General features: G+C 36.1%; 1 protein-coding gene across 2 annotated transcripts in view; it reads left to right on the top strand.

The window, feature by feature from the left end:
* SEC24A (SEC24 family member A) overlaps window positions 1-27,336 on the top strand; it is a 72,624-nt gene that overhangs the window by 19,989 nt on the left and 25,299 nt on the right. Inside the window, exons 2-14 of one of the 2 annotated variants that reach the window (XM_008573572.1) lie at window positions 37-504; window positions 7,057-7,227; window positions 9,491-9,568; window positions 10,193-10,353; window positions 10,619-10,791; window positions 11,856-11,958; window positions 12,983-13,109; window positions 14,602-14,711; window positions 16,758-16,870; window positions 18,183-18,301; window positions 22,981-23,036; window positions 24,260-24,466; window positions 25,371-25,491. In XM_008573572.1, the coding sequence (XP_008571794.1) occupies window positions 37-504; window positions 7,057-7,227; window positions 9,491-9,568; window positions 10,193-10,353; window positions 10,619-10,791; window positions 11,856-11,958; window positions 12,983-13,109; window positions 14,602-14,711; window positions 16,758-16,870; window positions 18,183-18,301; window positions 22,981-23,036; window positions 24,260-24,466; window positions 25,371-25,491 (2,007 nt within the window). The remainder of the gene's footprint in view (window positions 1-36; window positions 505-7,056; window positions 7,228-9,490; window positions 9,569-10,192; window positions 10,354-10,618; window positions 10,792-11,855; window positions 11,959-12,982; window positions 13,110-14,601; window positions 14,712-16,757; window positions 16,871-18,182; window positions 18,302-22,980; window positions 23,037-24,259; window positions 24,467-25,370; window positions 25,492-27,336) is intronic. The other variant, XM_008573573.1, reaches the window with a different exon arrangement.

Here is a 27,336-nt window from a genome sequence, read left to right as displayed (position 1 = left end):
GTTTGCAAGACTAATTTTTCCTACTCTTATTGGAAGGTCCTGTCCAAAATGCACAGATTTCTTCACAAGTGTCAGTGAGCCAAGGATATAATTCCCAGCTTCCAGGATCCTACCCTCATTTAATACCAGCAAAGACTTTGAATCCAGTTTCTGGACAGACTAACTATGGTGGTTCTCAGGGATCTGAGCAGACTCTTAGTAGACCACCTGTGGCTTCTAATCTGGTGACATCTTCAGTCTACAGTGGTCCTGTTCCCCAAATGCCACTACCTGCTTCTCAGAACCCAGTTGCTGCAACAATGCCTTCTGGTAGCTTTCTTCCTGGAGCCAACCTACCACCACCTTTGAACTGGCAATATAACTATCCACCCACAGTATCACAGACAAACCATTGTCCTCGTGCAACATCCCAACTAACTGTATCTGGGAATACAAATTTAACAACAAATCATCAATATGTTTCTTCTGGAGATATTTCACTTCAAAACAGCTTCATAAAATCAGGTAGTGTTCTTACAGGAGTGCTTAAAATGTAGAAATGTGAAACTTTTGCTTGTTTAGATGTTTGAATTAATACTTTTTTTTCTTTTTAGAGGCTGCTCAGATTTATTGTCAGTAGAAAAGTGGCTGTACAGATTCGAGGTGCCAGAATGGAGAAAGGGTAGACTGGTTCCCTACATCTGGGGCTCCACCCCTATGTTACAGAGCTCTCAAATTAATACACGAAGCCTTAAAACCATGTAGAAAACTATTGATTTATAAAATGATTGTTAGTCTTTATTTTTAATTTTTTGGAGGCTAGCTGGTAGGGGAGATCTGAACCCTTGACCTTGGATTGTTAGTATTTAAATAAATTACTTCTATAACCTTTGAGTTAATCCTAATAACTTAATCATGGATGCTTCTTTCCTTTGAAAGTATCTCCTCTGTTTCTTTCAGTCACCCATGGTATTTCAGGGATTCAGGTATGCCTGCAGAATCACTTCCTTAGGGACTGGCCATTACTATTATTATTAACTGTGTTTCAACTTACAGTCTAGGGAAACTGAATGTGAACCCCTGTGGTCTCTCTTTGGTCTTGATCTGAGGCTTGGGATATCTTTTTGGCATGGAAGCTGTGCAGGATCCTGGAGGGGCAGGTCAAAACAGACAATGCTTTTGTAGTGAGGAGAATTATTGAACACAGCTGTGGTTAGTGGTCAGTGCAGTGGACAAAGATTTATATGTATATTTTCTTCTAAGAGTTTTATAATGTTAGTCTTTGATCAGTCTTGAGTTTGTGTATGGTGTTAGGTAGAGGTCCAACTTCATTCTTTTGCACGTGGATATACAGTGACCTAGTACTAATTGATGAAAAGAATATTCTTTCTCCCATTGAATAATCTTGGTACCTTTGTTGAAAATCAGTCGATCATAAATTAAGGGTTTATATCTGGGTCCTGAATTTTATTTCATTGATCTATATGTCTATTTTTATGCCAGTACTGAACATCTTGATTACTGTAGCTTTGTAATAACCTTTGAATTTGGGAAATGTGACTCCTTAAACTTTTTTATTTTCAAGATTGTTTTGGCACTCCTCGTTCCCTTGCATTTCCGTAAGAATTTTAGGGTCAGCTTGTCAGTTTTTACAAAGAAAAACAGCTGGGGTTTTGATAGGGATTGTGTTGAATCTGTACATCAGTTTTGGGAGAAAGGTTTATATTCTTGGACTGACTTTGATCATTTTATTTTTTAACCTTAGTGTTTGGTCCTGTCTGGTACAGAAGTAGGTTCATTTAACCATTTCACTTTTCTTTTCCTGCTATTAAATTAGCAGGGTCTTATACATTTTACAACATTAATAGTGTTACTTTGGAAAGTATTTAAAATTCTGTAGTAGGATCCGAAGGTTGATTCTGCTCAGCAGACATCCTCAAGGAAATGAACTAATAAAAAATTCCAAGTGAAATGTAGTATCAATGGTTACCTTTTTAAAACTCATGTATTTCTGTATCTATATATGGCTTACATTCCATTAGGCTTTTGGCTTGTTAACTGCTGAAACTATTAGGCTTTTAGCTTGTTAACTGCTGAAACTGTTAAAAGCCTGGCGAATGCATTTTGGCCTTGTACAGATTAAGCCTGCTTGTAGAAACCTAAGTTTCTTTGTAGAAATCTTCTGACCCACAATTGCTAGAACCAAAATCCTTTAGGTTACTTTTATTGTAATTCATTTGACATCATGTGTGAGCATCACTCACTTGAAATTAATGAATATTCATCTCACTGCTAATAATTATGGGCAACGTTTATCTAGCATTTATTATTTTCTAGCACTCTCCCAAACTTTTTTTTTAACAGACTCAAAATTTATTGAGTACAAAAAAAACATATACAGCACATACAAGACCTCTGTGACATTTGCAGCTTTAACATTCAGTATTTTATTTTATTTTATTTGTTGGCTACAAAACCAGTCTTTATACATTTAAAAAGACTAAGATCATAGAAAACATGTTCTCTGACCACAATAACAGAAGGAAATTTAGAAAATTCACAAATGTGTGGAAATTAAACAACACTCTCCTAAAATAAACAACAGGAAATTAGAGAGTACTTAGAGATGAAAGACAAAGTGCAGCATATCAAAATTTATAGGATGTAGGGCTCATGTAGTGTGTAGAAGAAAATTTATACTTGTAAACACCTATATTAAAAATAAGAAAAATCTCAAATCAGTAGTGTGAACTTGTACCTCAAGAAAATAGAAAAAGAAGAGCAAACTAAACCAAAAGCAAATATAGGTAGAAAATAACAAAGATTGCAACAGAAATATATGAAATAGAGAATTAAAAAATAGAGAAAATCAACAAAACCAAAAGTTTATTCTTTAAAAAGATCAACAAAATTTGCAAACCTTTATACTGATCAAGAAAAAAAAGAGGGAAAACCAAAATTACTAAAATCAGAAATAAAGTAAGGACATTACATTTTCATTATGGTTTTTTGTGGTTGTAAGTTTTAGTTTCTCTCTTTCTCATTTGCATTTTTGTTCTACTATTGGATTTTGTTCTTTCTAGCATATTTGTAGTAGTGATTATTGTTTTTCAGATTCCAGATGCAGGATTTCCTTGAGGATTTCTTGTAGGACTGGTTATGTGGTAGCAAACTCCTACAGTTTTTGTTTGTCTGGAAAATATACTGTTTTCCCCTCATTTCTGAAGGATAGCCTTGCTGGGTATAGTATTCTTGACTGGCAGGTTTTTGGGATTTTTTTTTTAAGAATTTTGAATATATCATCCCAGTTTCTTCTGGCCTGTAGAGTTTCTGTTGAGAAGTCTGCAGTTAGTCTGATAGGGGCTCCCTCATAGGTGACTTGACGCTTTTCTCTTGCCTCTTTTAAGATTCTCTCTTTGTCTTTGAGTTTTTCCAGTTTGACTATAATGTGTCTTGGAGAGGATCTTTTTTTTTTTTTTGTCTTTTTTTGTCTTTTTTTGAGTCCGGCAACGGATCGCAACCCTCAGTGTCGCACCCGTACCGGACCGGGACCGGCAACGGGATCACAACCCTCGGTGTTGCGCCCGCACCTCGATCAGCCAGTGAGCGGGAACCGGTCTGTATGTGGGATCCGAACCCTCGGCGGGAGCGCCGCCGCGCTCCCAAGCGGCGCACTGTAGCAGTGCGCCACTGGGCCGGCCCGGAGAGGATCTTTTTTGGTTGAATCTCTCTGGGGATCTTTGAGCCTCCTGGATCTGAAGGTCCATGTCTCTCCCTATAACTGGGAAGTTTTGCATTGTTACTTCGTTGAATAGGTTTTCTGTGCTTTTTCCTTTCTTCTCCCCTTCTGGAACACCCATAATTCAAATGTTTGTGCGCTTAAGGTTGTCTGCTAGCTCTCTTAGATTTTCTTCATTATTTAAAATTCATTTGTCGACCTGGGTTATTTTGGAAAGACTATCTTCAAGATCAGAAATTCTTCTGCTTGTTCTAGCCTAATGCTTAAGCTATCAGTCATGTTTTTCATTTTGTTGCATGAATCTTTCAGTTCTGTGAGTTCTGCTACATTCTTTTTTAAGGTATTAATCTCTTTGTAAATTTTCTCCTTCATATCCTGGATTTTTTTCTTGTTTCATTATGTTGTCTCACTGAGTCTTCTCTTATCTCAGTGAGTTTCCTTAAGATTGTTGCTCAGAATTCCTTTTTAGTCATTTCAAGGGTTTCCTGCTCTGTAGGATCTGGTATTTGAGAATTACTATATTCTTTTAGTAGTACCATATTTTCTTGGGTTTTCGTATTTCTAGTATCTCTACGTTGATGTCTGGTCATCTGGTGGAGCAGTTGCTTCTCCTATTGCTCTGGAGTGGGCTTTGAGGAGAGAGATGTCCTCTTCTTTTTCCAGTCTCTGCTGGTAACTCTCTGTGTCAAGTGGTGGGCCACCTGCGTGGTGGCTGTGGCTACTGCTGTGGCATCAAGCTGCTTTTGCAGCAGCCATGGCTGTGGCAGTGGCTGTCGTGGGCCACCCATGCGGAAGTGGTGTTTTTGGCATGCTCTCTTCCTTGCTTCCAGGCACAGGTACTGCCCTTGGCTCCTGCCTAGGACCCTGGGTGTTGCTCTCTTCTACCAAATTTTAAATGTGTTATTTTATTTAATCTTCACAGCAATCTCTTTTATAGATAAAAAATGTGAGACTTGAATAATTTGCCCTAAGTATAAATAGTTTGAAAATGTACTATTTGAAAACTATTTAAGCATACATGTAGTTTAAAAAGGCACATGGTCATCAATAATCTGAAATTTCTTTGGCTATAACAGAAGTCCTCAGACAGAGCACCTTGAATACAGCACAGATGTGGTGAGAGAAACATAAACAAGTGCTGAAATGTGTGAATGTTCCCATATAAAAGAAAGGAACATACTGCCAAAAAGAAAATAAAGGAACAAAAATTTTTTTAAAAGCAGAAAGAAAGATATATAAACTAATAAAATGAACCTAAAATAAATCTATGACTCCCCTTCTTTTTTCTTATGAGACCTCTAAAATAAATGCCTCACTTTTTACTTCTGTTTTTTTAACCCATAATTGATAATAAGTACCTGATAGTCTGATATCAAAACCGAGTGCCTGAGTTATATTGTTTCTAGTCTACATATTAAGTTTTCTGAATTTTTTTTTTTTTTTTTAAATAAAGATGACTGGTAAGGCGATCTTAACCCTTGGCTTGGTGTTGTCAGCACCACACTCTCCCAAGTGAGCTACCTGGCCATCCCTATATAGGGATCTGAACCCATGGCCTTGGTGTTATCAGCACCACACTCTCCCAAGTGAGCCATGGGCTGACCCTTGAATTTTTTTTCTAATAGGCCACCTATTAGCATCCTCAAATTAATTAGCTTTAGGGATTAGAGAAGGCAGATTCTGAAACTATAGGTATTAGTGTTATAAATAAGATTTATTCAATTTGAAAATATAATGTCTGTTTTTGGAAATGTGGCATGTTCAGGACTCAAAAATATTCTTCTAAAATCTATAAAAAGAATTTCTATAAGCTTGTATTCTGTTAAACATTAGGTTGTTACATCTTTGTGGCCAAATGTATCATACATTCTTGTTCATGCTGAGTTGGTAATGTACCTTGCCCCTTTGTTTCTTTGACTTGTCTGTATTGCCATAAATATATGTGGGTGCTTCTTTGATAAGGGAGTTAAGTAGCAGTAATATTTGTCTTCACTGTTGTCAATAAGGCACTGATTTAGTCTTGTTGGAAGCTATAAGGTTCAGTAATAAAAATAAATTTTCAATTTGGCCCTGGAGAATTTTAAAGTATTGAAGAAGCATTTTGAAAAATTTTGTATCTGGTTGCATTTATTCCTTTTGTTTTATAAAATACAAGTTATCTGTATTTTATATACAATATATGTAAATTTATGACTTTATAAAGTCATATACATATATATGTGACTTGTATATGTAAATTTATTGCCTATTTTACTCACAAACTTAGATGTTTAAAAAAAACAAAGTCTTGTAATGAAAAAGTAAAGCACCTACTTATCAGTGGTGTTTTATCTATTATGTAGACTTTGCTCCTCCTCTTTGGCTAATGAGAAGGTGGAAGCAATGTGGTTAACTTGAAAGAACTGGTGGTTGTGGGTTTTGAACCTTTGATTATCACATAGAAGAATTTCCCATAGAGTAACTGTTTTTACACTAGTTGGAACTTATTTTCCAAATAGAAAAATGGTAAGATTAGGGCAGTGAAATACTGGTGAGATACAAAGACAAATAATGTGTCATTCTTAGTTTGGTTTAATGGGTACTTATAAACATCCTGGATAGCAGTGTTTTATAATGTTTATATATAAACTTTGGATCGTTTCCTGATTTTTAAGACTACAGAGTATTCTTAATATATTTAAACCAGTATAGAAGGTAAGCTAGCTTTAACTATTATAAAGTGAACATTGAACAGTGTCCAAGTTTATATTCTCACGTTTTAATAGGTTGTGCTCCAATAAAACAAAGCCAAATGAGATAGAACTTGGAGAAATTAGAATAACCACAATACTTTGTATTTTTAGAAAGCTAATTCTAAACTTACTGGATATTAATTGAATGGACTATGTTAGTAAAATTAACAGAATATTGTAGAATTAATAAAATAAAATTAATGACATTATTCCAGTGTGTTTTGTGAGATGGAAAAAAAATAATGAAATTTTATTCATGTTAATTTCCATTAGAATATTTCACTTGGCCTATTGAACCTCTATGATCAGCTAATGAAAAATTAATAAATAGGGCATTGTGTCTACTCTAGAAGTGATTTGATGCTGATTTTATATTTACACTGTTTTAATAATTGACAAGAAGCATGGCAGTAGAGAGTTAGAAATGTGTAAAGTATACATATAGATGAAAAAGTCATAAATATAGGAAGTTAAGATATTTCTGGTGATTTGTCAGTGATTATAATTAAAATGTGGATTTGGGAGTTATTCAGCTTTGGTAAAAGGCTGGCTTTGGCCTTTATCTTAAGTTCTTAAGTGACATGTGAAAAACCAATGTTTTCATAGGTTCTGCACCTCCCTTAGCAAATCCACCTTTGCCTACTACTTTTCAATCTGGAACTCCTCATGGGCCCCTTCCAACTGGAGGCGTACCTCCAGTAAGGGCCCTCATGCCCCAGAAATCATCACATAGAGCTGTACCTCCACCTTCATTTAATTCAGCTATCAACCAAGAAGGTAAGCAAACCGAAAAACAAAGTCAAGTCCTAAAGTTTTGACTTAGGGTAGAAAGGTGAGTGTTATCTGAATTCTGTGCATTAGAATCATATTTTTCCAGAAAATCTAGTTTGGGTTAGGGATGGGGCTTCAGGAATTTAAAAAGTTCCTCAGGGGCTGGCTGGTTATCTCAGTTGGTTAGAGCATGGTGCTGATATCACCAAGATCCAGAATTTGATCTCTGTACTGGTCAGCTGCCAAAATAAATAAATAAGTAAATAAAAATAAACAAAAAGTTCCTCAGGAATTCCATTGCCTTATACTGGGCTGTGGACTAGCATTAGGGAACACTGCTCTTAACTTTTTTTTGTTTCTTTTTTTGTTGCTGTGCAAATTTTTTTAAAAAAATCATGCCTATAAAGTTAGGTGACTTTGGGGATGTACAAGAGAACAATTCCTGCTTTTCTGGACATGGTGTTAGAACTCTCCTTTTAAAATTTTGACCTTTTTCCATCAAAAATATTTTGATTGTCGCTGTTACTGTAAATATTAACAAATATTTGAGACTAAATAAAAAGACAAATACACAATCAGTTTGAAGTTTTATATAGGTAAAATGTTTTAAAGCATAATCTTGGGATGTAACTTTGAAATATAAGTATTAAATAAGATTTTTGTAAAGTAAGAAATATGATTTTAAAACCAGTGCAGCAAGATATATAAATAGGAAAACAGAAGAGGAGAAAAAACAATGCCAATATCATATTATTGAATGTAATCAATATTATCATTTTGTATTTTTTTCTAGCTTTTTTTTTTTTTTTTTTTTTTTTTTTTTTTTTTTTCTTTTTTCCGTGTCCGGCAACGGATCGCAACCCTCAGTGTTGCCCCCGTACCGGACCGGGGACCGGCAACGGGATTGCAAGCCTCGGTGTTGCTCCCGCGCCTCGCTTAGCCAGCGAGCGGGAACCGGTCTGTATGTGGGATCCGAACCCTCGGGCGGGAGCGCCGCCGCGCTTCCCAAGCGGCGCACTATCCAGTGCGCCACCGGGCCGGCCCTTCTAGCATTTTTTTTTAAGTATTATAAGTAGGGAAAAGAATAGTGTTAATAATGAGTAACAGAACAATAGACATTGTCTCACTGGTTGCCACGTTATAACTTTGACAATCAGGCTACAATAAATATTACATTTCTAACCAGTTAAGAAGAATTCACATTATGCCCTATGCTTTTGTTTGTTTCTACTAAAAGTTATACTATGGGGTTTTTTTTTGTATCAATTCATGGCTAAACTTAGTTGGTGTTGAGAGTTGGATAGAAGTTACTGACTATTGAAATCATTAAATTTACCTATTTGGTGTTAGTATGTTGTTAAAGTTAGCACCTTTGTACTTAGGTGCTAAATGTTGATGCTGTTTGCTGAATTTAATTTCTTCTGCCTCTGAATTAGAGCTCATAAAAAGCAGGGGTACTTGGAAATACATTTTTAGCTTTCATAAGCAGATGTCTCTGGCATTTATCATTAATCCTATACAGTTTTGGGAGAAGACAAATTAAGATTTTAATCTAATTTTAGTGGTTGTTCTCTAGACTTAAAGCAGTTGTTTTAATTCATTTATATCACCTTCAAATTAATTTTGGATTCCACTCTGTTAAATATTTTGAAAATAAGGTCTTTTATCCTCATAATCTTACTTTCTTTAAGTAGTATTGACTATGATGATTTTTTTTTTCATAGTGTACTGCTCCTTAGAGGTTTTTGTGTTTTTTTTAAAAATTTTCCCCCCATATTCCTCTATTGGCTGCCACAATCAAGAGACAGAAAGCACGAGGACTTTTTTCTTGTATCCGTAGTGGTCCTTAGAGTTTTTTTAATGCAGCTCTTGCAACTGCTGAAATCTTTCAGAAAGTATACAATTTTATAAACTCCACACAAAGGACCATCAGTTTTAGAAGTTATTTTGCTAGAGTTAAGTTTTGAAAAGCCTTGCTATATGGGCCTTTGGTTTAGGCACAATGTAAGATGAAAAAAGATTTTCTGAAGACTCATGGTTTCCTTCCCTGAAGCTGCATTTAAGTTGTTTGAAACTTTTGTATATTCTAAAACTTGCATTTTTTGAATTTTTTATTTCAACATTTGACGTTTTTGATAGGCCGTGTTTTAAACTATTTGGTGTTTGGAAAGTTGTCGAAAATTTTAGATATTAAAGAAATTTTTTAGATATTTGCAGAAATCATAATAATCATTCTAATTTAAATCTTGCTAATGAACTTCCTTCTTAGGTATTACATCAAATACCAATAATGGATCTATGGTGGTCCACAATAGTTATGATGAAATTGAAGGAGGTGGCTTCTTGGGTGAGATGCTATGAATGTTTTTTTTTAAGTCTTTTTTCCGATTACAGAAGTAATGTGTAATATGCGCTCATTGTATAAATTTGGGCTCATTGTATAAATTTGTGCTCACTGTAGGAAACTAAGAAAACTTCATAGTTATGTTATTTATCTATACTTACTGTTAACATTTTTCATCTCTGTGCATTTAGGTTTTTTGTTTTCTTCCCTTCAGAATTGGGGTCGTGGGTTTCATTATTATTATTTAGAATGTAGAGTAGTTTTATCAGTTAGATATATTTAAATTTATTTAACCAATCCCCTAAGTTAAACATTTAGAATGTTTCATTAAAGTTGTTTTGAATTAAAATTTTAGTTTGAATACAAAATTTAGCATATGATATGAAAGCAAATAAATTATACCAAACTTATTTTTGTGTATTTACATCTATAGTCTACATTAACTAGATATTAATAATTGGTAATACTTTGTTACTAGTGTTTATTTGTCTTATTTTATAAAATTGATAAAGTATTAAATTATCCAAAGAATTTTAGAATTATAATTCCTATAATTTAATGGATCTATGTGTTGATTTAAATTATTCTGGAGTATAAAATAGAACTTAAAAGTTACCTTGTTTCTAGCAACACCACAGCTTACTAATAAGAATCCCAAAATGAGCCGAAGTGTTGGATATTCATATCCTTCCTTACCACCGGGTTATCAGAACATAACACCACCTAGTGCAACTGGAATGCCACCCTCTTCGTTGAATTACCCAAGTGGGCCACAAGCCTTTACTCAGGTAAACTTTTCTTTTTTAATCCTATTTTCCATCTTTTAGTTTTAATTGTATACACGTGAAGCAAGTTTTAAGAAGATATACTTAACGTTTTTATAACCAATTAGAATAATAATGGATATTCTGTAAAGGCTTTGTCCTTATACATTGCTTCAGAACCAAAAGATTGGCCATGAAATCTAGATTACACTTTTGTTATTTAGAGAGAAATTAACCAAGTCCCTACACACTTATAAAGGTTACTTACTTTGAAATTATGTATCTGTAGACTCCGTTAGGTGCTAATCATTTAACTGCAAGCATGAGTGGATTAAGTCTGCATCCAGAGGGTCTAAGAGTTATCAATCTTCTTCAAGAAAGAAACATGCTTCCTTCAACACCTTTGCAGCCTCCAGTTCCAAATTTGCATGAAGACATCCAGAAACTCAACTGTAACCCAGAGTAAGGCTTTAAATAGCATCTCTTATTAAATGTGACAGCATGCATGTTCTAAAAGTTTTACAGATTTTTTTTTTTTTTTTTTTTTTTTTTGGAGCTTCAGGGTGTTCTGAATAAGCTGTACAAGTCTCTTAATTTATGAAGGAAATTCTGGACACAGAAGATAGAACTCTGTTACTTAATTGAGATTTGAAATATCTAAGTCAAAAAATAGGGTTGTAACCCCCAAATTGGTTGTTGCTCTTTTCAGCAATAGTGAGATTATGATATTCATTATCATTATGGTAGCTACATTTTTTCTCCAATATCCAAAGTACAGGGATTAGATTCTATATAATCCTTTGTTTTACTCATTTTAAATTGCTTTCTTTCTTTCTTTTTTTTTTTGGCTGCTGGCTGGTATTTAAGTTGATTTCATAACAAACATAATTGTAATACATTTTTCTTCCTAAAAATTTGCCGTAAGTTTAAATGTATGTGGTGATGACTTTCTGATTAATTGAATTTTGTTATTTTTAAATAGTATTTTTAGAATCTTCAGCAAAACTGAACTTTTATGTAATAAACTGCATTTGCAAATTTGGGTCATATCCTGGTAATTCCAGTTTAATCTAGACTCATGTAAAGAAAAATAAGTCGTTTGATAGTGTAGACTGTCTTACACATAAAGCCAAGAAGAGACTGTATTTTAGTTATATAATATGGGGTAACCATTTATTCTCTATTTCTCAGTAGGAGTTATACTTAAATATTTTAATGGGATAAAATTTGAGAGGGCCTATTGAAATTTTTTTTTTTTTTTGTCCTTTTTGAGACCGGCTGCACCACGCTCAGCCAATGAGCGCTGTGAGCGCACCAGTCATCCCTATATAGGATCCGAACCCGCGGCGGGAGCGCTGCTGCGCTCCCAGCGCTGCACTCTCCCAAGTGCGCCACAGGCTCGGCCCCTATTGAAATATTTCATTTGTAATCTGTTTCCAATATTAAAATGGGTGCCTTAAAAAAATTTTTTTTGATCCAAAAATAATCATAGCAGCATCCAACACATGCTTTTTACTTTGACATAGGTTATTTCGATGCACGCTGACTAATATTCCTCAGACTCAGGCCTTACTGAACAAAGCCAAACTTCCTCTGGGGCTACTGCTTCATCCTTTCAAAGACCTGCTGGTATGTTTCCCTAGTGAAAGTAAATGTCTTGTGGAAAATTATCTTGGTGGTGAAAATTTTCTGCAACAATGCAAGAGTCACATATAGAATTTGTTTGAGCTAACTTTAGGTACTTGACCATTGACAGATTTCCTTATTTGTAATTCAGGCAAAAATTTTATTATCAAACACTTTCAAAATGAGGTAAAATAAGCATATTGTTGAGAAATTCAAGAAGTACTGAATAGAGTAGAGGTACTGAAAGAAAATAAATGAGTAAACTGTACTGTTTAATAAGTTTTAAATTATTTATCCATTAAAGTACTTCAGTCTCTTTGTTCTGCCATTGTTGGAGTAAACTTTGATGTTTCAAGAAATTGTTACAAAAGAAAAAAACAGATCTACCTTTGTCCTAAGGCTCTGGGACCTTGACATATGACCACATACTCATGAAGATCAGTGTGTGAGTGAGGTGACTTTCCAAAAACAAACCTATTGTTAATATGATTTTATTGTGTATATTGATTTTTGATATTAAGACTTTTGAACTTTTAATATGTAGGAAAAACTTTAAATAGGAGCATAATTGAAAAGTTTAATTGAATACTTAAATATAATTTAACCTTACCTTACTTTATAACAGTTCTTTATGAGAACTAAGTAGGCTTTTTAATGTAACATCAAGAAACTTTGTAATGATTTCATTGGTCATTTGTTTTAGAATGTTGATCGCATTTCTTTTGCAATCCATCCCAAAAGTACATTGTAAATTTACTACCTTGGTTTTGCAATGTGAGTGTTTAATGAGAAAGCAAATACTTTTTAAAAGGCAAATTTTAATGAGAATGGTACCGGAAAAACAATAGGGTTTAAAATCAGTACGTTTTATGTACATAAATTTTTTGTGTGGCAGTTTGGATACTTCTTTTACTCTAGGTTTTTTCTCCAAAATTATATCCCAACAGTTATTTGGAAGGGATAGATTAATGCTTGCCCTTTCAACATGATGATCATTGCTTTTAAAAACTTAGTTCTGTTTTTTCAGCAATTGCCTGTGGTTACCTCCAGTACGATTGTGAGATGCCGTTCATGCAGGACGTATATCAACCCTTTTGTCAGCTTTCTTGATCAAAGGAGATGGAAGTGTAACTTATGTTACCGAGTCAATGATGGTATGCTTTTTTGAAATGTTTAAAAATTTTATCTTTGCATTGTAGGGAAATCAGATAATACCAATGTGAAGTTAAAAAAAAAAAAAAAAAAACCAAACAACCCCCTTATTTATCTGAAAGCAATCCCTCAACATGGAGAAAACTACTGTTAACTTTTCTGTATGTAGTTATACCTTTTTTTTTTTTTTTTTTTTTGAGGCTGATCATTTTGACCTTGGTGTTATAATACCGTGCTCTAACCAACTGAGCCAACCAGTCAGCCGTTTTATACTTATAAATAAATGATTATATACTTTTTAAAGTAAAAAGTGTGATATTATGTTATTAGAAAATGTATGTATAGGTTTTAGTATACCTTTAAAATCTAATGCGTATGTGCTTCAGTATACAAAATGAAATGGTAATAAAGGTTGAAGCCTCTTTCATAAGCTGCTCATTTCGTGAACTATAGCTTACCCTGTAGAGTACATAGAGATTTGAATTTCTAACTAGTTAGTCGGAAGACAGGTGACTTAGAAAATACTCTCTGAGCACTAGTGTAAGTGGCAGGCAACTGATGTTCCATAAAGATCTCATTAATTTAAAACTCACTAAACCCTTACGGCTTTTAACCTATGAAATAGTTTTACCTTTCATAGGTAAAACTTTCTAGGTCCAGCCAGAGTCTTTACACTTCATATGTCGAATGTTTGTTTATTTTTTATTTATTTATTTATTTTTTCTAAAAGATGACCGGTAAGGAGATCTTAACCCTTGACTTGGTGTTGTCAGCACCACGCTCAGCCAGTGAGCTAACTGGCCATCCCTATATGGGATCCGAACCCGGGGCCTTGGTGCTATCAGCACTACACTCTCCCAAGTGAGCCACGGGCCAGCCCATATGTCGAATGTTAATATCCTTGTTTAATTGTTAAATTTAAGAAAAAATTGGTGGGCCGGGCTGGTGGCGCACTGCTACAGTGCGCCGCTTGGGAGTGCAGCGGCGCTCCCGCCGAGGGTTCGGATCCCATATACAGACCGGCCGCTCACTGGCTGAGCGCGGTGCAGGCGCGACACCGAAGGGTTGCGATCCCGTTGCCGGTCCCGGTCCGGTGCGGGTGCGACACTGAGGGTTGCGATCCCTTGCCGGTCACGAAAAAAGACAAAAAGGAAAAAAAAAAAAGAAAAGAAAAAATTGGCATTTAATGAGTTTTTATCATCTTTTCAAGCTATTTTAGGAAAGCTGCTATAGCAAGAATTAAGATAAAGAGGATTTCAGAAGATAGAAAAAAAACATCACAGTGATTATAGTTGTAAAAGCAGGACGTATTTAGTACCATTTAATATGTGGTGAACTTGAGTGGAACTAAAAAAAGTGAATTTATCCCATAATATTTGGCCTATATTGAATTATTTATAAGCCCCTAAATTAAGAAAATGGCCAAATGCAAGGTATATTAAAATAATCCTTTCAGTTTTATTTATATATATATATATTGTTAACTTTATGTAGTTCCTGAAGAGTTCATGTACAACCCTTTGACCAGAGTTTATGGAGAACCTCACAGAAGACCTGAAGTTCAAAATGCTACTATTGAGTTTATGGCTCCTTCAGAATACATGGTAAGTGTTTACTTTTTATAAAGTGCACTTATTTCTTAATACTGGGTTTTAAATAAAACAGTATAGCATCCTTTAACAAAATTTTATGTTTTAAATTTATAAAAGTGTAGTACTTGTTCATTACTTATAAAATTAATTAGTATATAAGGGTATGTTTGAAAAGTAAAAGTGTATGTAAAGTTCCACTTAAGTTTCTAGTGTGTCCATCGAGAGATTTGCAGTATAACATCAGGGTAATATTGACTTTTAAGTTACATTCAATTTTTTTCTGTTACAAATAATGCTGTGATGAACATCTTGCAAGTACTTTCTCATAAACTTGTGAGAATATCTGAGGTCTTGCATTTTAAAAATAATTATGCCTAATGTTTAATTAGTACTTTACATTTTACAAAGCATTCATATTTTTGATTTTCACAATCAATACTGTGAAGTAAGCTAGGGAAATGAAGTGAATCCTGTTTTACAGATGTGAAAGCAAACTTGGGTTAAGTCACTGGCCAAATATCACTTAGTAAGTGGTAGAACTTGCATAAAAATCTAGGCCTTAATTCGGTTATCCTTTCACTGTGCCATAATTGCCACTAGGGAAAGGGAAATATTAAGATAAGACTTTACAGTGACTTTTAATATTTTAATATTTTAGTATATTTTTGTGGCATAGTCTTTTTTTTTTTTTTGTCTATCTTTTGTCTTTTTGGCAGTTGGCTGGTATGGGCATCTGAACACTTGACCTTGGTATTACAAGGCAGCACTCTAACTAGCTGAGTTAAGTGGCCAGCCCTTGTGGCATAGTCTTTATCTGGGCAATTGGAACCATTTTACTGTAGAACTTGTGAGGGATCAGTCTCTTCACTACAGAGAAGCTTCAGTGTAGAAAACATTTTGTGGCATTTTGTGGTTGGTAATAGCTATCTGCAGTGTAGCTGTGCCTTTACTGAATTAAAACCAAAAAAGCAGAAGCATTTGTTCTTTTGAATCAGCCTTCCTAGGTTCCTTTTATCTCCCAGGTTTTGCAAAAATGGCTTCCTATAAATTTGGAAACTTGCCTATAGCAAAGTGTTTTTGTTCTTTTCTGGCTTATCTCTAGGGCGGCAGGTTCTATGAATTTGGCAAGTGATACATGCAAAAATAAAAGTCAGTATGCTACATGCTCAATAGTGATTGTGGTTGTTTGATGCTTTTTGCTGAGTTGAAAACCAGTTTTGAGTTTGGAAGTTTAAAATACAGTCTTAAATTTTTATTCAGTTTGGCTGAAATGTGTTGATTGAATAAACAGCTGAGGCTAACTTTGTCACTTTCAGAATTATAATTTCCCTACATTGTGAAATATAACACACATATAGAAAAGTCAAAATTTCACAGAAAGCTTGGAAGATAAAAAAGGGTTTTATCCATAGCTTTAGGAAAAGTTCATGCCAAACATGAACTTTATATGTCACTTTGGAAGTTGTGCTGATCCACTGTTTTGATGGTGCCACAATGTCATGGAAGGACAGGGCTTCCTACAGAAGGTCCTTAGCGGCAAATTACTGTGGAAGGAAACGCCCTCAAAGTGGCAAATTGATGATTTCATTTCTTTTTTTTTTTTTAAAGATGACCGGTAAGGGGATCTTAACCCTTGATTTGGTGTTGTCAGCACCACGCTCAGCCAGTGAGCGAACCGGCCATCCCTATATGGGATCCGAAACCGGGCCTTAGTGTTATCAGCTCCACACTCTCCCGAGTGAGCCACGGGCCGGCCCGAAAAAGTTGTGTTAGTACTGTTCAGGTCAAGAAATTGAACATTGCCAGTACTGCCAGAAGCCGTTCTATTCACATTTCCTTTCCTCCCTGTCCTAGGAAAAACACTCCTCTGAATTATGGCAATCACAGACTCATTTTAAGTATGCATCTGTAAAAATATATTATAGCTTTACCTGTTTATTATACTCTCCACTCATTCTGTAAATAGTGCTTATTTTATTGTCTTGTCATGTGTGAACCTGGCACATGGTAAGTTTAACTATTAAACATGTTTAATGAGATCCTTTTTTTTCCCTTCAGTTACGACCACCTCAACCTCCAGTGTACCTCTTTGTATTTGATGTGTCTCACAATGCAGTTGAAACTGGATACTTGAATTCAGTTTGCCAGAGTTTGTTAGACAATCTGGATTTGTAAGTGTCTCAATTCAGTTTAAGTCTGAAATAAATAATAATGTTTGCAAAATGAATGAGTAGTTTTCAAGATACAAAAGAAAAACCTATATTATTGTGTTCTATAAGTCCATGTAAATCATTTGTTAACTTAGGCATCACTCTCTCTAGAAACATTATTTTCAAACCTAAAGTAGGAAGAATAATGTAATGAACCTCCAGGTACCCATTTCCCAACTTTATCATCTTCAGCGTTCTTCTGTTCTTGCTTCATCTAATCCTCCCCCTTCACACACACTTTCCCCCACTGAGTATTTTAAAGCCAATATGGACTAACTTTTAATCCTTACTCCAATAGTAGTATCATACCAGCCAAAATTAGCAATAATTCCATAATATGACCTAATACCCAGCTCATTTTTTGTTTCTAGTTGTGTCAAAAATGTGTTTTTATTGAATGTTTGTTGGAATAAGAATCCAAACAGTGTACACACATTGCATTTGGTTATCGTGTCTCTTAAATCTGTTTAAATAACTGTATTTTAAATGGTGCTTAGATTCTTAGTACAATCCATGAAATCTGGTGTGACCTTTCATTATAAAAAAGTATAGTGCTCTTGTGTGGTATGGAGGAATGTGGAAGACCAAATCTTATCACACATGGAGTAACTTTCTTACCTTGGTGAAAGAGCATCCTTGTTCCTGCCAGCGTTTGTATTTTTAATGTTGTAGATAGTGTGTGGGATTGTGTATTGATGAGATAGTTTGCTGACTCACCCAAGCATGAGTAAGAGTGGAAACCAATTTCTCTTTCCCTTTATGAAACTGTAGTTCCACATACTTGAATTATTTAAAACAGATGCTTTTGCTCCTCTTTGTTCTTAAATAAATGCATTAAACAATATAAAAAGAGGTAAAGAGATGCACTACCTAAATTTATATTTTAGAGTTGATATATAGTAATTTTTTAAAGTACTCTTTATAAAATAGCTTCAAATCATCTGCAAAGTTTTATACGTGCTTTCCAGTATTTTTACGTGCTATTTCCTAAGTGATTAGATATAACTTTATATATATATATGTAATTGGTTTTGAATTGCTGTCTTATTGTAGTTTTTTGTTGATTGTTTGGTTTATGTGTAGTGCTTTTCCTTTGAGTGAGATATGTTTTCATGCTAGTTAAACATTGGGTGGTTTAAACCTTTGTTTATGTTGGGCCAATTTCCATAATATTAGATTAGATATTTGCATGTAACTCTTAGATATTTTATGTATGTATGTATGTATGTAGATGGGAAAACTTGATAAAATAATCTTCTGAATTTGTTTTTAGGCTTCCTGGCAACACTAGAACAAAAATTGGCTTCATAACATTTGACAGTACAATCCATTTCTACAGTCTTCAAGAAGGTCTCTCTCAACCTCAGATGCTAATAGTTTCAGATATTGAAGGTATATGTTATACACTTAAATTTATTGAACTGCCTTAGGAATTTTCAGTTTTAGAAATATTTCATGACTGACAAATTATTGTATGGTATGATTCTAGTATATTGAGGAGAATCTTGAGTTTAAAAATCATGAGATTGTTGGAGTTTTAAGAATCCTTCAGGGGCCGACCCCGTGGCGCACTCAGGAGAGTGCGGCACTGGGAGCGCAGCAATGCTCCCGCCGCGCGTTTGGATCCTATATAGGAATGGCCAGTGTGCTCACTGGCTGAGCGCGGTGCGGGCGACACCAAGCCAAGGGTTGCGATCCCCTTACTGGTCACGAAAAAGACAAAAAAAAAAAGAATCCTTCAGTCTAATCTCTCATTTTATAGAACAAGAAACAGAGTAAAGTGAATTCTGAACAGGTAATAAATACAAGTTAATGTTAATACTTAGATTTAGGTTTCTTTTTCTCTTCTTCCCATTCCTTCATTCAAAAAGTATTTGAGAGCTCAGTTGGTTAGAGCACAGTGTTATAACACCAGGGCGCAAGGGTTCAGGTCCCTCTACCAGCCAACTGCCAAAAACAAACGAACAAAAAGTATTTGAGGTTAGACATATAGACCAAAGAAATAGAATAGAGAGCTCAGAAATAAACCTTAACATATATGGACAATTGATTTTTGAAAAGGGTGTTAAAGGGCCGGCCCGGTGGCGCACTGGATAGTGCGCCGCTTGGGAAGCGCGGCGGCGCTCCCGCCCGAGGGTTCGGATCCCACATACGGACTGGTTCCCGCTCACTGGCTGAGCGAGGCGCGGGGGCAACACCAAGGGTTGCGGTCCCGTTGCCGGTCCCGGTCCGGTGCGGGGGCGACACTGAGGGTTGCGATCCGTTGCTGGACACGGAAAAAGACAAAAAAAAAAAAAAGGGTGTTAAAACTGTTCAATGGGGGAAAAGATAGTCTTTTCAACAGATGGTTGTGGGAAAACTGGACATGCAAAAGAATGAGGCTGGACTCTTATCTTAAACCATATGAGGATAAATTACCTCTAAATGGATCAAAGACCTAAACATAAGAGCTAAAGTATAAAAGAGGGGGAAATTTTCATGATATTGAATTTGGCAATGATTTCCTGGATATGACACCAAAAGTACAGGCAGTAAAAGAATAAGTAAGTAATTGGATTTCATCAATATTAAAAACTCGTACATTAAAGAACACTATCCAGGGCCGAGCCTGTGGCGCACTCGGGAGAGTGCGGCGCTGGCAGCGCGGTAGCGCTCCCACCACGGGTTCGGATCCTATATAGGGATGACCGGTGCGCTCACAGCGCTCACTGGCTGAGCGTGGTGCGGCCGGTCTCAAAAAGGACAAAAAAAAAAAAAAAACAAAAAAACCCCACTATCCAGACAGTGAAAAGTCAACCCACAGAATTGGAGATAATATTTGCAAATCGTATATCTGATAAAGGATTTAATATCCAGAATATCTAAAGAACTCCTATGACTCAACAACAAAAAACCAAAACCACAATTCAAAAATGGGCAAAGGATTTGAATAGACATTTCTCCAAAGAAGATACACAAATGGCCAATAAGCACATGAAAAAGTGCTCAGCATCATTAGTCACTAGGAAAATAATGCAAATCAAAACCACAGTGGATACTACTTCATACCCATTAGGATGGCTGTTATCAAAAAATGGAAAATAACAAGTGTTGGGAAGGCTGGGGAAACACTGGAACCCTTATGCATTGTTGATGGGAGGGTAAAATGGTACAACTCCTATGGAAAACAGTTTGGCAGTTCCTCAGAGTTAATACAGAATTATATATGATCTAGCAATTCCACTCTTCAATATATATTCAAAAGAATTGAGAGCAGGAACTCAAACAGATACTTGTACATCATCATTTATAGCAACATTATTCACAATAGCCAAAAAGTGGAAACACCCCAAGTAGCAGGTGAATGGATAAAAAAAGATGTGGTGTAAACATATAATAGAATATTATGTAGCCTTAAAAAAAAGTGAAATTCTGATACATGCTACAATATGGATGAACCTTGAGAACATTATGCTAAGTGAAATAAGCCAGACACAAAGGGACAAATAATATATGATTGCACTTACATGAAGTACCTAGAATAGCCAAATTCATAGAGACAGAAAGTAGAATAGAGGTTACCAAGGAATGGGGGGAAAAGACAATAAGGAGCTATTATTTAGTGGCTACAGATTTTCTATGTGGGACGATCAAATTTTGAAATAGTTAAGATTGTAGATTTTATATATTATGTATATTTTACCATAATAAATTAACAGAAAGTGGGTCATAGACCCAAGTGTGAGACTAAAAGTACAAAAGTGTTAGAAGAAAATATAGAAGTAAATCTCCATAACCTTAGATTAGGCAGTGTTCTTAGACATAACACCAAAAGCACAGGCAACAAAAGAAAAAAAATGATAAATTGGGCTTCCTCAAAATCAAAAACTTTTGTGCTTCAAAGAATACCATCGAGAAAGTGGAAAGACAACCCACAGAATGGGAAAATATTTGTAAATCTTGTCTGATAAGGGATTTATATCTAGATTACATAAAAAACTCCTACAACTTAATAATAAAAGGACAAATAACCTAATTAATAAGTGGGTAAAGGATTTGGATAGACATTTCTCTACTCAGAATGCAATATTCAATATTCTCTACATACAAATGGTTGATAAGTGCATTAAAAGATGCTCTACATAATGAGTTATCAGGCAAATGCTAATGAAAACTGCAATGAGATGTCACCACACACCAACTAGAATGGCTAAAATTAAACAGGTAGACAATAACAAGTATTACTGAGGAAGTAGAGAAATTAGAACCTTCATACACTGCTAGGGCAATATGAAATAGTACCAGCCACTTTGGGAAAGTCTGGCAGTTCCTTAGAAAGTTAAATAATAGAGTTACCCAGCAATTCTACTCACTAAGAATGTACTCAAGAAAATTGAAAACATGTTTGTACAAAAATTTGTACATTAATGTTCACAGCAGCATGACCAAAAAAGTGGAAACAACCCAATGTTCATCTTCTGATGAACATAAAATATGATACGTCCATACGATGGAATGTTATTGGGCAATAAAAAAGAATGAAGTATTGATGCATGACAACATGGAGGAATCTTCAAAACATTATGCTTTGTGAAGGAAGCCAATCACAAAAGACATATACTGTAGTATGATTCTCTTTATATGAAATGTCCAGAATATGCAAAACCATAGGGACAGAAGGTAGATTACTAGTTGCCAGGAACTTGGGGGAAAAGGGAAACAGACAGTGACTGTTAATGGTTACAGGGTTTCTCTTTGAGATGATAATAAGGATCTGGAATTAGATAGTGGTGATCTTGGACAACTCTCTGAATATATCAAAAATCACTGAATTATATATACTCTTTATAAGGGTAAATTTTATGATATGTGAATTATATTTCAATAAAGTTGTTATAAAATAATTATAAAGGAAAAAAAGGGAAGAAGACTGAAGAGTAGCTGGTGGAATTTTTATATGACAGCTGAAGTAAATAATGTTTCAAATTATTTTTTGGTTCTTTTTTTTTAACTTTATAATGAGCCTTATTTTTTTGTAATTAAAAACAAACTGTAGGGCCACCTTGTGGCTCACTCGGGAGAGTGCGGTGCTGATAACACCAAGCCAAGGGCTGAGATCCCCTTACCGGTCATCTTTATATGGGAAAATAAATAAATAAATAAATAAAAACTATAGAGGGGTCCTGGCTCATTAGCTCAGTTGGATAGATCATGGTGTTAATAACACCAACATCCAGGATTCAATCCCTGTACCAGACAGCTACCCACCCGCCACCCACAAAATCTATAAAAATATAGAAACTGATTCTCCTCATAATCTTCCTCTACCAGTCTTCTCTTCCCAGTTTTGCTTCCTTTTAAGGAAGGGAGTTTAATTCCTAAGCAGGAATAAATGGGAATCTTGAGAGGCTCATGTATTTTTTTCTTTGTTTGTTTTTGCGGCTGGCTGGTACAGGGATTGCACCCTGGACCTTGGTGTTATCAGCATCACATTCTAACCAACTGAGCTAACTGCCAGTCCCAAGAGGGTCATACGAAGAGGTCAGTTAGCATACCTTCTGATTCACTTGATTTTGTACTCCCATTATTGAAGGCACTGATGTGGGCCTTTATGAGAAAGCATCAGCTTTTTGAATGACAGAGCTCTTGGTGAGCTGTATTACTTCTGTATAGAGATATAGCATTCTTGTGTGTCATGTTAGTCAACATTTTTTTTTAATGCCAAGAGTGTGTCTTTGACTGGTTTGAGCCAGCCATTAAAAAAAAAAAGAAGGTAATGCAGGATTCTAAATTGTCTTCAACCTAAGAAGCAGAGCACTTGCACAAAGCCTTAGTGAGTATTTAGAGGTCAATATTTGCATACTGGGAGACTACTTATCTTTTATAAGGTGGAAGATGAGAAGCAGAAAAGTTGCAATAAATACCTGAATTAGTGCTCCTTTGGTGGTTCTTTGGACATATATAGACAGTGCTATCATAGTGTAGGAGGCTTTTCTTTAAGTTTGGGAGTAGTTAATTGCATCACTGTTATGTATTTGGAACATCTTTAGCAATTAAATTTTGTTTAAAATAAATATTTATTTATTTTTCAGATGTTTTTATACCTATGCCAGAGAATTTGTTAGTAAATTTAAATGAAAGTAAAGAGGTAAGGCACGTTTTCATACCTGACATATTTAATTGAAATTTGAAGGAATATATTTTTGAAATGAACTTTAAGTAAAATTTTGCTTCTTTCTGTGACATTTCTAAGATGTATATCATTTTATATTTGTTCTTAGTTAAAATTCATTAGAGGAACAACTCTTGAGTTCAACCTTGAGCTGATCATTTTTAAGTATAATGAAGCAAGTTGTATATCATAGGGTAGAAAATAAGCCTATTCCATAAAGGAGGAACACCTGAAGAAAACCTGTCTTGCCAGCCGTTTGGGAAGTTGGGAGGGTTGCTGAGATAAAGCTTCTGGTCACTACACAGAAGCACATTAGCTAGGCTGCTTTCAGTGCCCTTTGCTTTTCTGATTCACAGAGTGTCATTGGGGTCAGTTCAGAAGAAACTCTTATTACCTGCCTGGAAATTGCCATGACATAATACAGTGAGAGGTGAACAGAATGTGTCTGAAGGGGGGATGTTGTCTACCCTGTACATGCATATATGCCATAGGGGTAACATTTTAACTAGCAAGTCTATGGTCTCCGCTGTTAGCAATGGTGATTGTGCCATAGTGCAAAGTATTTTTTTCCCCGTTAACTCTTTATTTTTACAACCTAACCTGATATAGGTAGTAGTTTTTTATTTTATTTTTCTTTTGTAGTAATATTACTAGTTAGCAAAGTTACTGGATATCTTAGATTTTGTGACAGGGAAGAGTTAAACTCACTTTGGAATTTAAAAGAATAAAGTATGTAGAGGTGATGGAGAAGGCCGTATTTTATGGCATTAAAATATATCTCTTTGGGGATATTTGGTAGAAAAAAAATAACGTCAACTCTCTAAACTGTGATGGTTCTTTTTGATACATTTTGGACTTATAGTCTTGCTGGACTACTGCATGTGCAAGAACTGTAAGGCCCCAATTTTGATTTGTCTTGCTTGCCAATATATAATGTTGACTTAAAATGGTGTTCCCATCATTTGAACAACTTCATTGTTTACTGTAACATCTGTAGATTCTCTGACCATCATCATGACTCAATGTCTTTCTTGTCTATTATGCAAGAGTACTTCAAAAAGTTCGTGAAAAAATAGAATTAAAAGAATATGAATCTTTCCATGAACCTTTTGAAGACCACTCATATTAGATACTAACTTGTTCTGAAAAAATAAATATTAATTGTAATACTCTGGAGTTTTCTTGCTTTATTTCACTAGCTTGTCCAAGATTTACTGAAAACTTTGCCACAAATGTTTACCAAGACTCTGGAGACCCAGAGTGCCTTGGGTCCTGCACTTCAGGCTGCCTTTAAGCTGATGTCCCCAACTGGTGGTCGAATGTCTGTCTTTCAAACACAACTTCCAACTCTTGGAGTGGGAACCCTGAAACCACGAGAGGAACCCAACCAAAGGTCATCTGCCAAGGTCAGAAAGCTATCAAATATATGAAAAGATTTATATTGGTGTTCTGTCCCTTTGATCACAGAGCTTGTTTTTTAAAATTTATTTTTCAGTTGTTGGGAGGAAGGACCATAAGGAAATGGGTAAACGGTTTCACTTTTATGTAGACATTTTTATTTTATTACATTTTTCTCTACCTGATTCACCCTTACATTATTTTTAATATCTTTAGCAGGCCACTAGCGATCCAGCCTGCCTTTGATGTGAAAATCTGGATGGCTAAGAATATGCTTGCTAGGGACGAAGTAGAACATAGATTACCAGTTAGGGATATATTGTAATATTGATGGTCATGAATTGCTTTTTAGCTCCTGTGTATGTAAACTTAGAGTTTGAGACCTGTATTTCTCAAAAGATTAGGAGAGAGAGGTCTGTATACTAAACTGGTTATGATCTCACTCCTGGAGTCAGACTGCCTATTTTACACTGCTTAGTAGATTGAATAGTTAAGTAACTTGAATAGTTACCTAATTTCTTTGCCTTTTTGTTTCCTTACATGTATAGTGAAAATAATGATAGTATCTACTCTTAGGATAGTTGAAAAGACTAGATATTACATATGAATTGTTTAGAACAGTTTTCAGTATGCTGAGCATTTAATACATTTTAGTTAATAATCTTAACCAATTATGAAATTAATATAGTACATGTATTTCTTTCTTTTTAGGTGTAAAACAAAGAAAACTATAGAATCTTAAGCAATACATAATTCTTAATGAAAAATCAAATAATATAACAAAGCAAAAGGATTTTATAGAATGCCCAGAGATAATTATTGTTAATACCTTGGTATATGTAGATGTGTATTTAAATTTTATGACAATTTACTGATTTTTAAAAATTTCTCTTTGTAATTTATTATCAATAGGAAATACACCTGACACCATCCACTGACTTCTATAAGAAATTAGCTTTGGACTGTTCTGGTCAGCAGATAGCTGTTGACTTATTCCTTCTCAGTGGACAGTATTCTGATTTGGCTTCTCTGGGTAAGTGCCTCCTAATGATATTTTTTCTTAAATGAGTATCAAAATGTTATTTATATACACGATAGTATTCTAAAAGAACTTTTTTTCCCTTGGGAGAGTTAATCAGTCAGTTTAGTATACTATAAATCTTATGGTCTCTACTTTAAGCATTTAGTAATAGGGAAATTTCTATACTGCTATTTAAAGGAATGAAGTTTTTTTTTTTTTTTCTTTTTGTCTTTTTCGAAGTATTTTTTTTTAATTTATTTTATTTATTTAATCAAAATCGATTAGACATTTTTGGGGTTGAACATTGAGATATGTTGATTAAATCAATATTACTAGCATATATACTGTTACAAATCGTAATTATTCTTTATGCCCCTTATCTAACCTCTCCCCTTCCCCCATTCCCTCCCCATCCCCCCTCTAATTGCCCTAGATTTCTTCTCTCCTTCTGAAAGAATAATGGTTACTCTGTTAACTTGTTGCCTAGATGATCTGTCTAATGCTGAGAGATATGATCAGGTCCCCCAATATTATCATAGAGTAAATGCTTCTTCTGTCACTCTGAAATGGGTTTTGTGGAAAGAGATATCTTCTTCTTTTTCTCTGCTGGTGACTCTTTTTGTGTGAATGTACTCCAGTGGTTGGCGGACCATCTGCGTGGTGGCTGTGACATATAGCCGCTTTTGCAGCAGCCATAGTTATTGTGGTGGCTATGGTGGGCCACCCACGTGGGGGTGCTGTTTTTGGCATGCTCCTTGGCACTGGCAGTATGCCTGGTTGTAGGGTGTGTTTGGTCCCCTTCTCCATGCCTCTGGTCCCTTGGGCAAGCCCCAAGGTGCTGGCATAGTGTGCCTGGCTGTGGGAGGAGGGTCTGGTCCCCTTCTCCATGCCTCGGGTACCCAGGTGGGCCCCGAGGTGCTGGCATTTTGTGCCTGGTGTGGGAGGAGGGTCCAGTCCCCTTCTGTATGCCTCTGGGCTGGGCGGGCCCCGAGGTGCTGGCATGGTGTCACTGGTTGTGGGAGAGAGGTCCAGTCCCCTTCTCCTTGGCTCGGGTCCCTGGGTGGGCCCCAAGGTACTAGTGTGGTATGCCTTGGTGTGGGAGGAGGGTCTGGTTTCTGGCTCCGTGCCTTGGGTCACTGGATGGAACCCAAGGCGCTGGCTTGGTGGGCCTGGTTGTGGGAGAGAGATCCAGTCCCCTTCTCCATGCCTCAGGTCCCCAGGTGGGCCCTGAAGCGCTGGCGTGGTGTGCCTGGTTGTGGGAGAGAGATCCATTACCCTTCTCCTTGCCTTGGGTCCCCAGGCAGGCCCCAAGGTGCTGGCATGTTGTGCCTAATTGTGGGAGAGAGGACCATTCCCCTTCTCCTTGCCCCAGGTCCCTGGGTGGGTTATGAGGTGCTGGCATGTTGTGTCTGGTTGTGGGAGGGTGGTCTGATCCCCAACTCCATACCCCAGGTCCCTGGCAGAGCCCCAAGGCACTTGCTCAGTGTGCCTGGTTGTGGGAGAGAGGTCTGGTCCCCTTCTCCTTGCCTTGGGTCCCTGGGCAGGCTCCAAGGTGCTGGCGTGGTGTGCCTGGTTGTGGGAGGGGGGTCCAGTCCCCTTCTCCATGCTTCAGGTCCCCAGGCTGGCCCTGAGACACTGGTGCAGTTTGCCTGGAAGTGGGAGTGGGGTCCAGTCCCCAAATCCAAGCCTCCAGTTCCCAAGCAGACCGCAAGGTGCTGGTGGTGTGCCTGGGCCGGAACTAATTTTTTGTCCTTTGCTTCTAACATGGCAGAACTTCCTGTGGGAACCAGTACTTGAGCTGTGTGGTTGTTTAAATTGCTACTTTGCTGCTGTTTCCCTAGGAAAGGCTTTTTGTGC

The sequence above is a fragment of the Galeopterus variegatus genome, unplaced genomic scaffold (assembly GCF_000696425.1).
Source record: "Galeopterus variegatus unplaced genomic scaffold, G_variegatus-3.0.2 Scaffold935, whole genome shotgun sequence".
Classification (NCBI taxonomy): domain Eukaryota; kingdom Metazoa; phylum Chordata; class Mammalia; order Dermoptera; family Cynocephalidae; genus Galeopterus; species Galeopterus variegatus.
The sequence above is the reverse complement of the archived record's forward strand: the minus strand, read 5'-3'. Positions and strand labels throughout refer to the sequence as shown.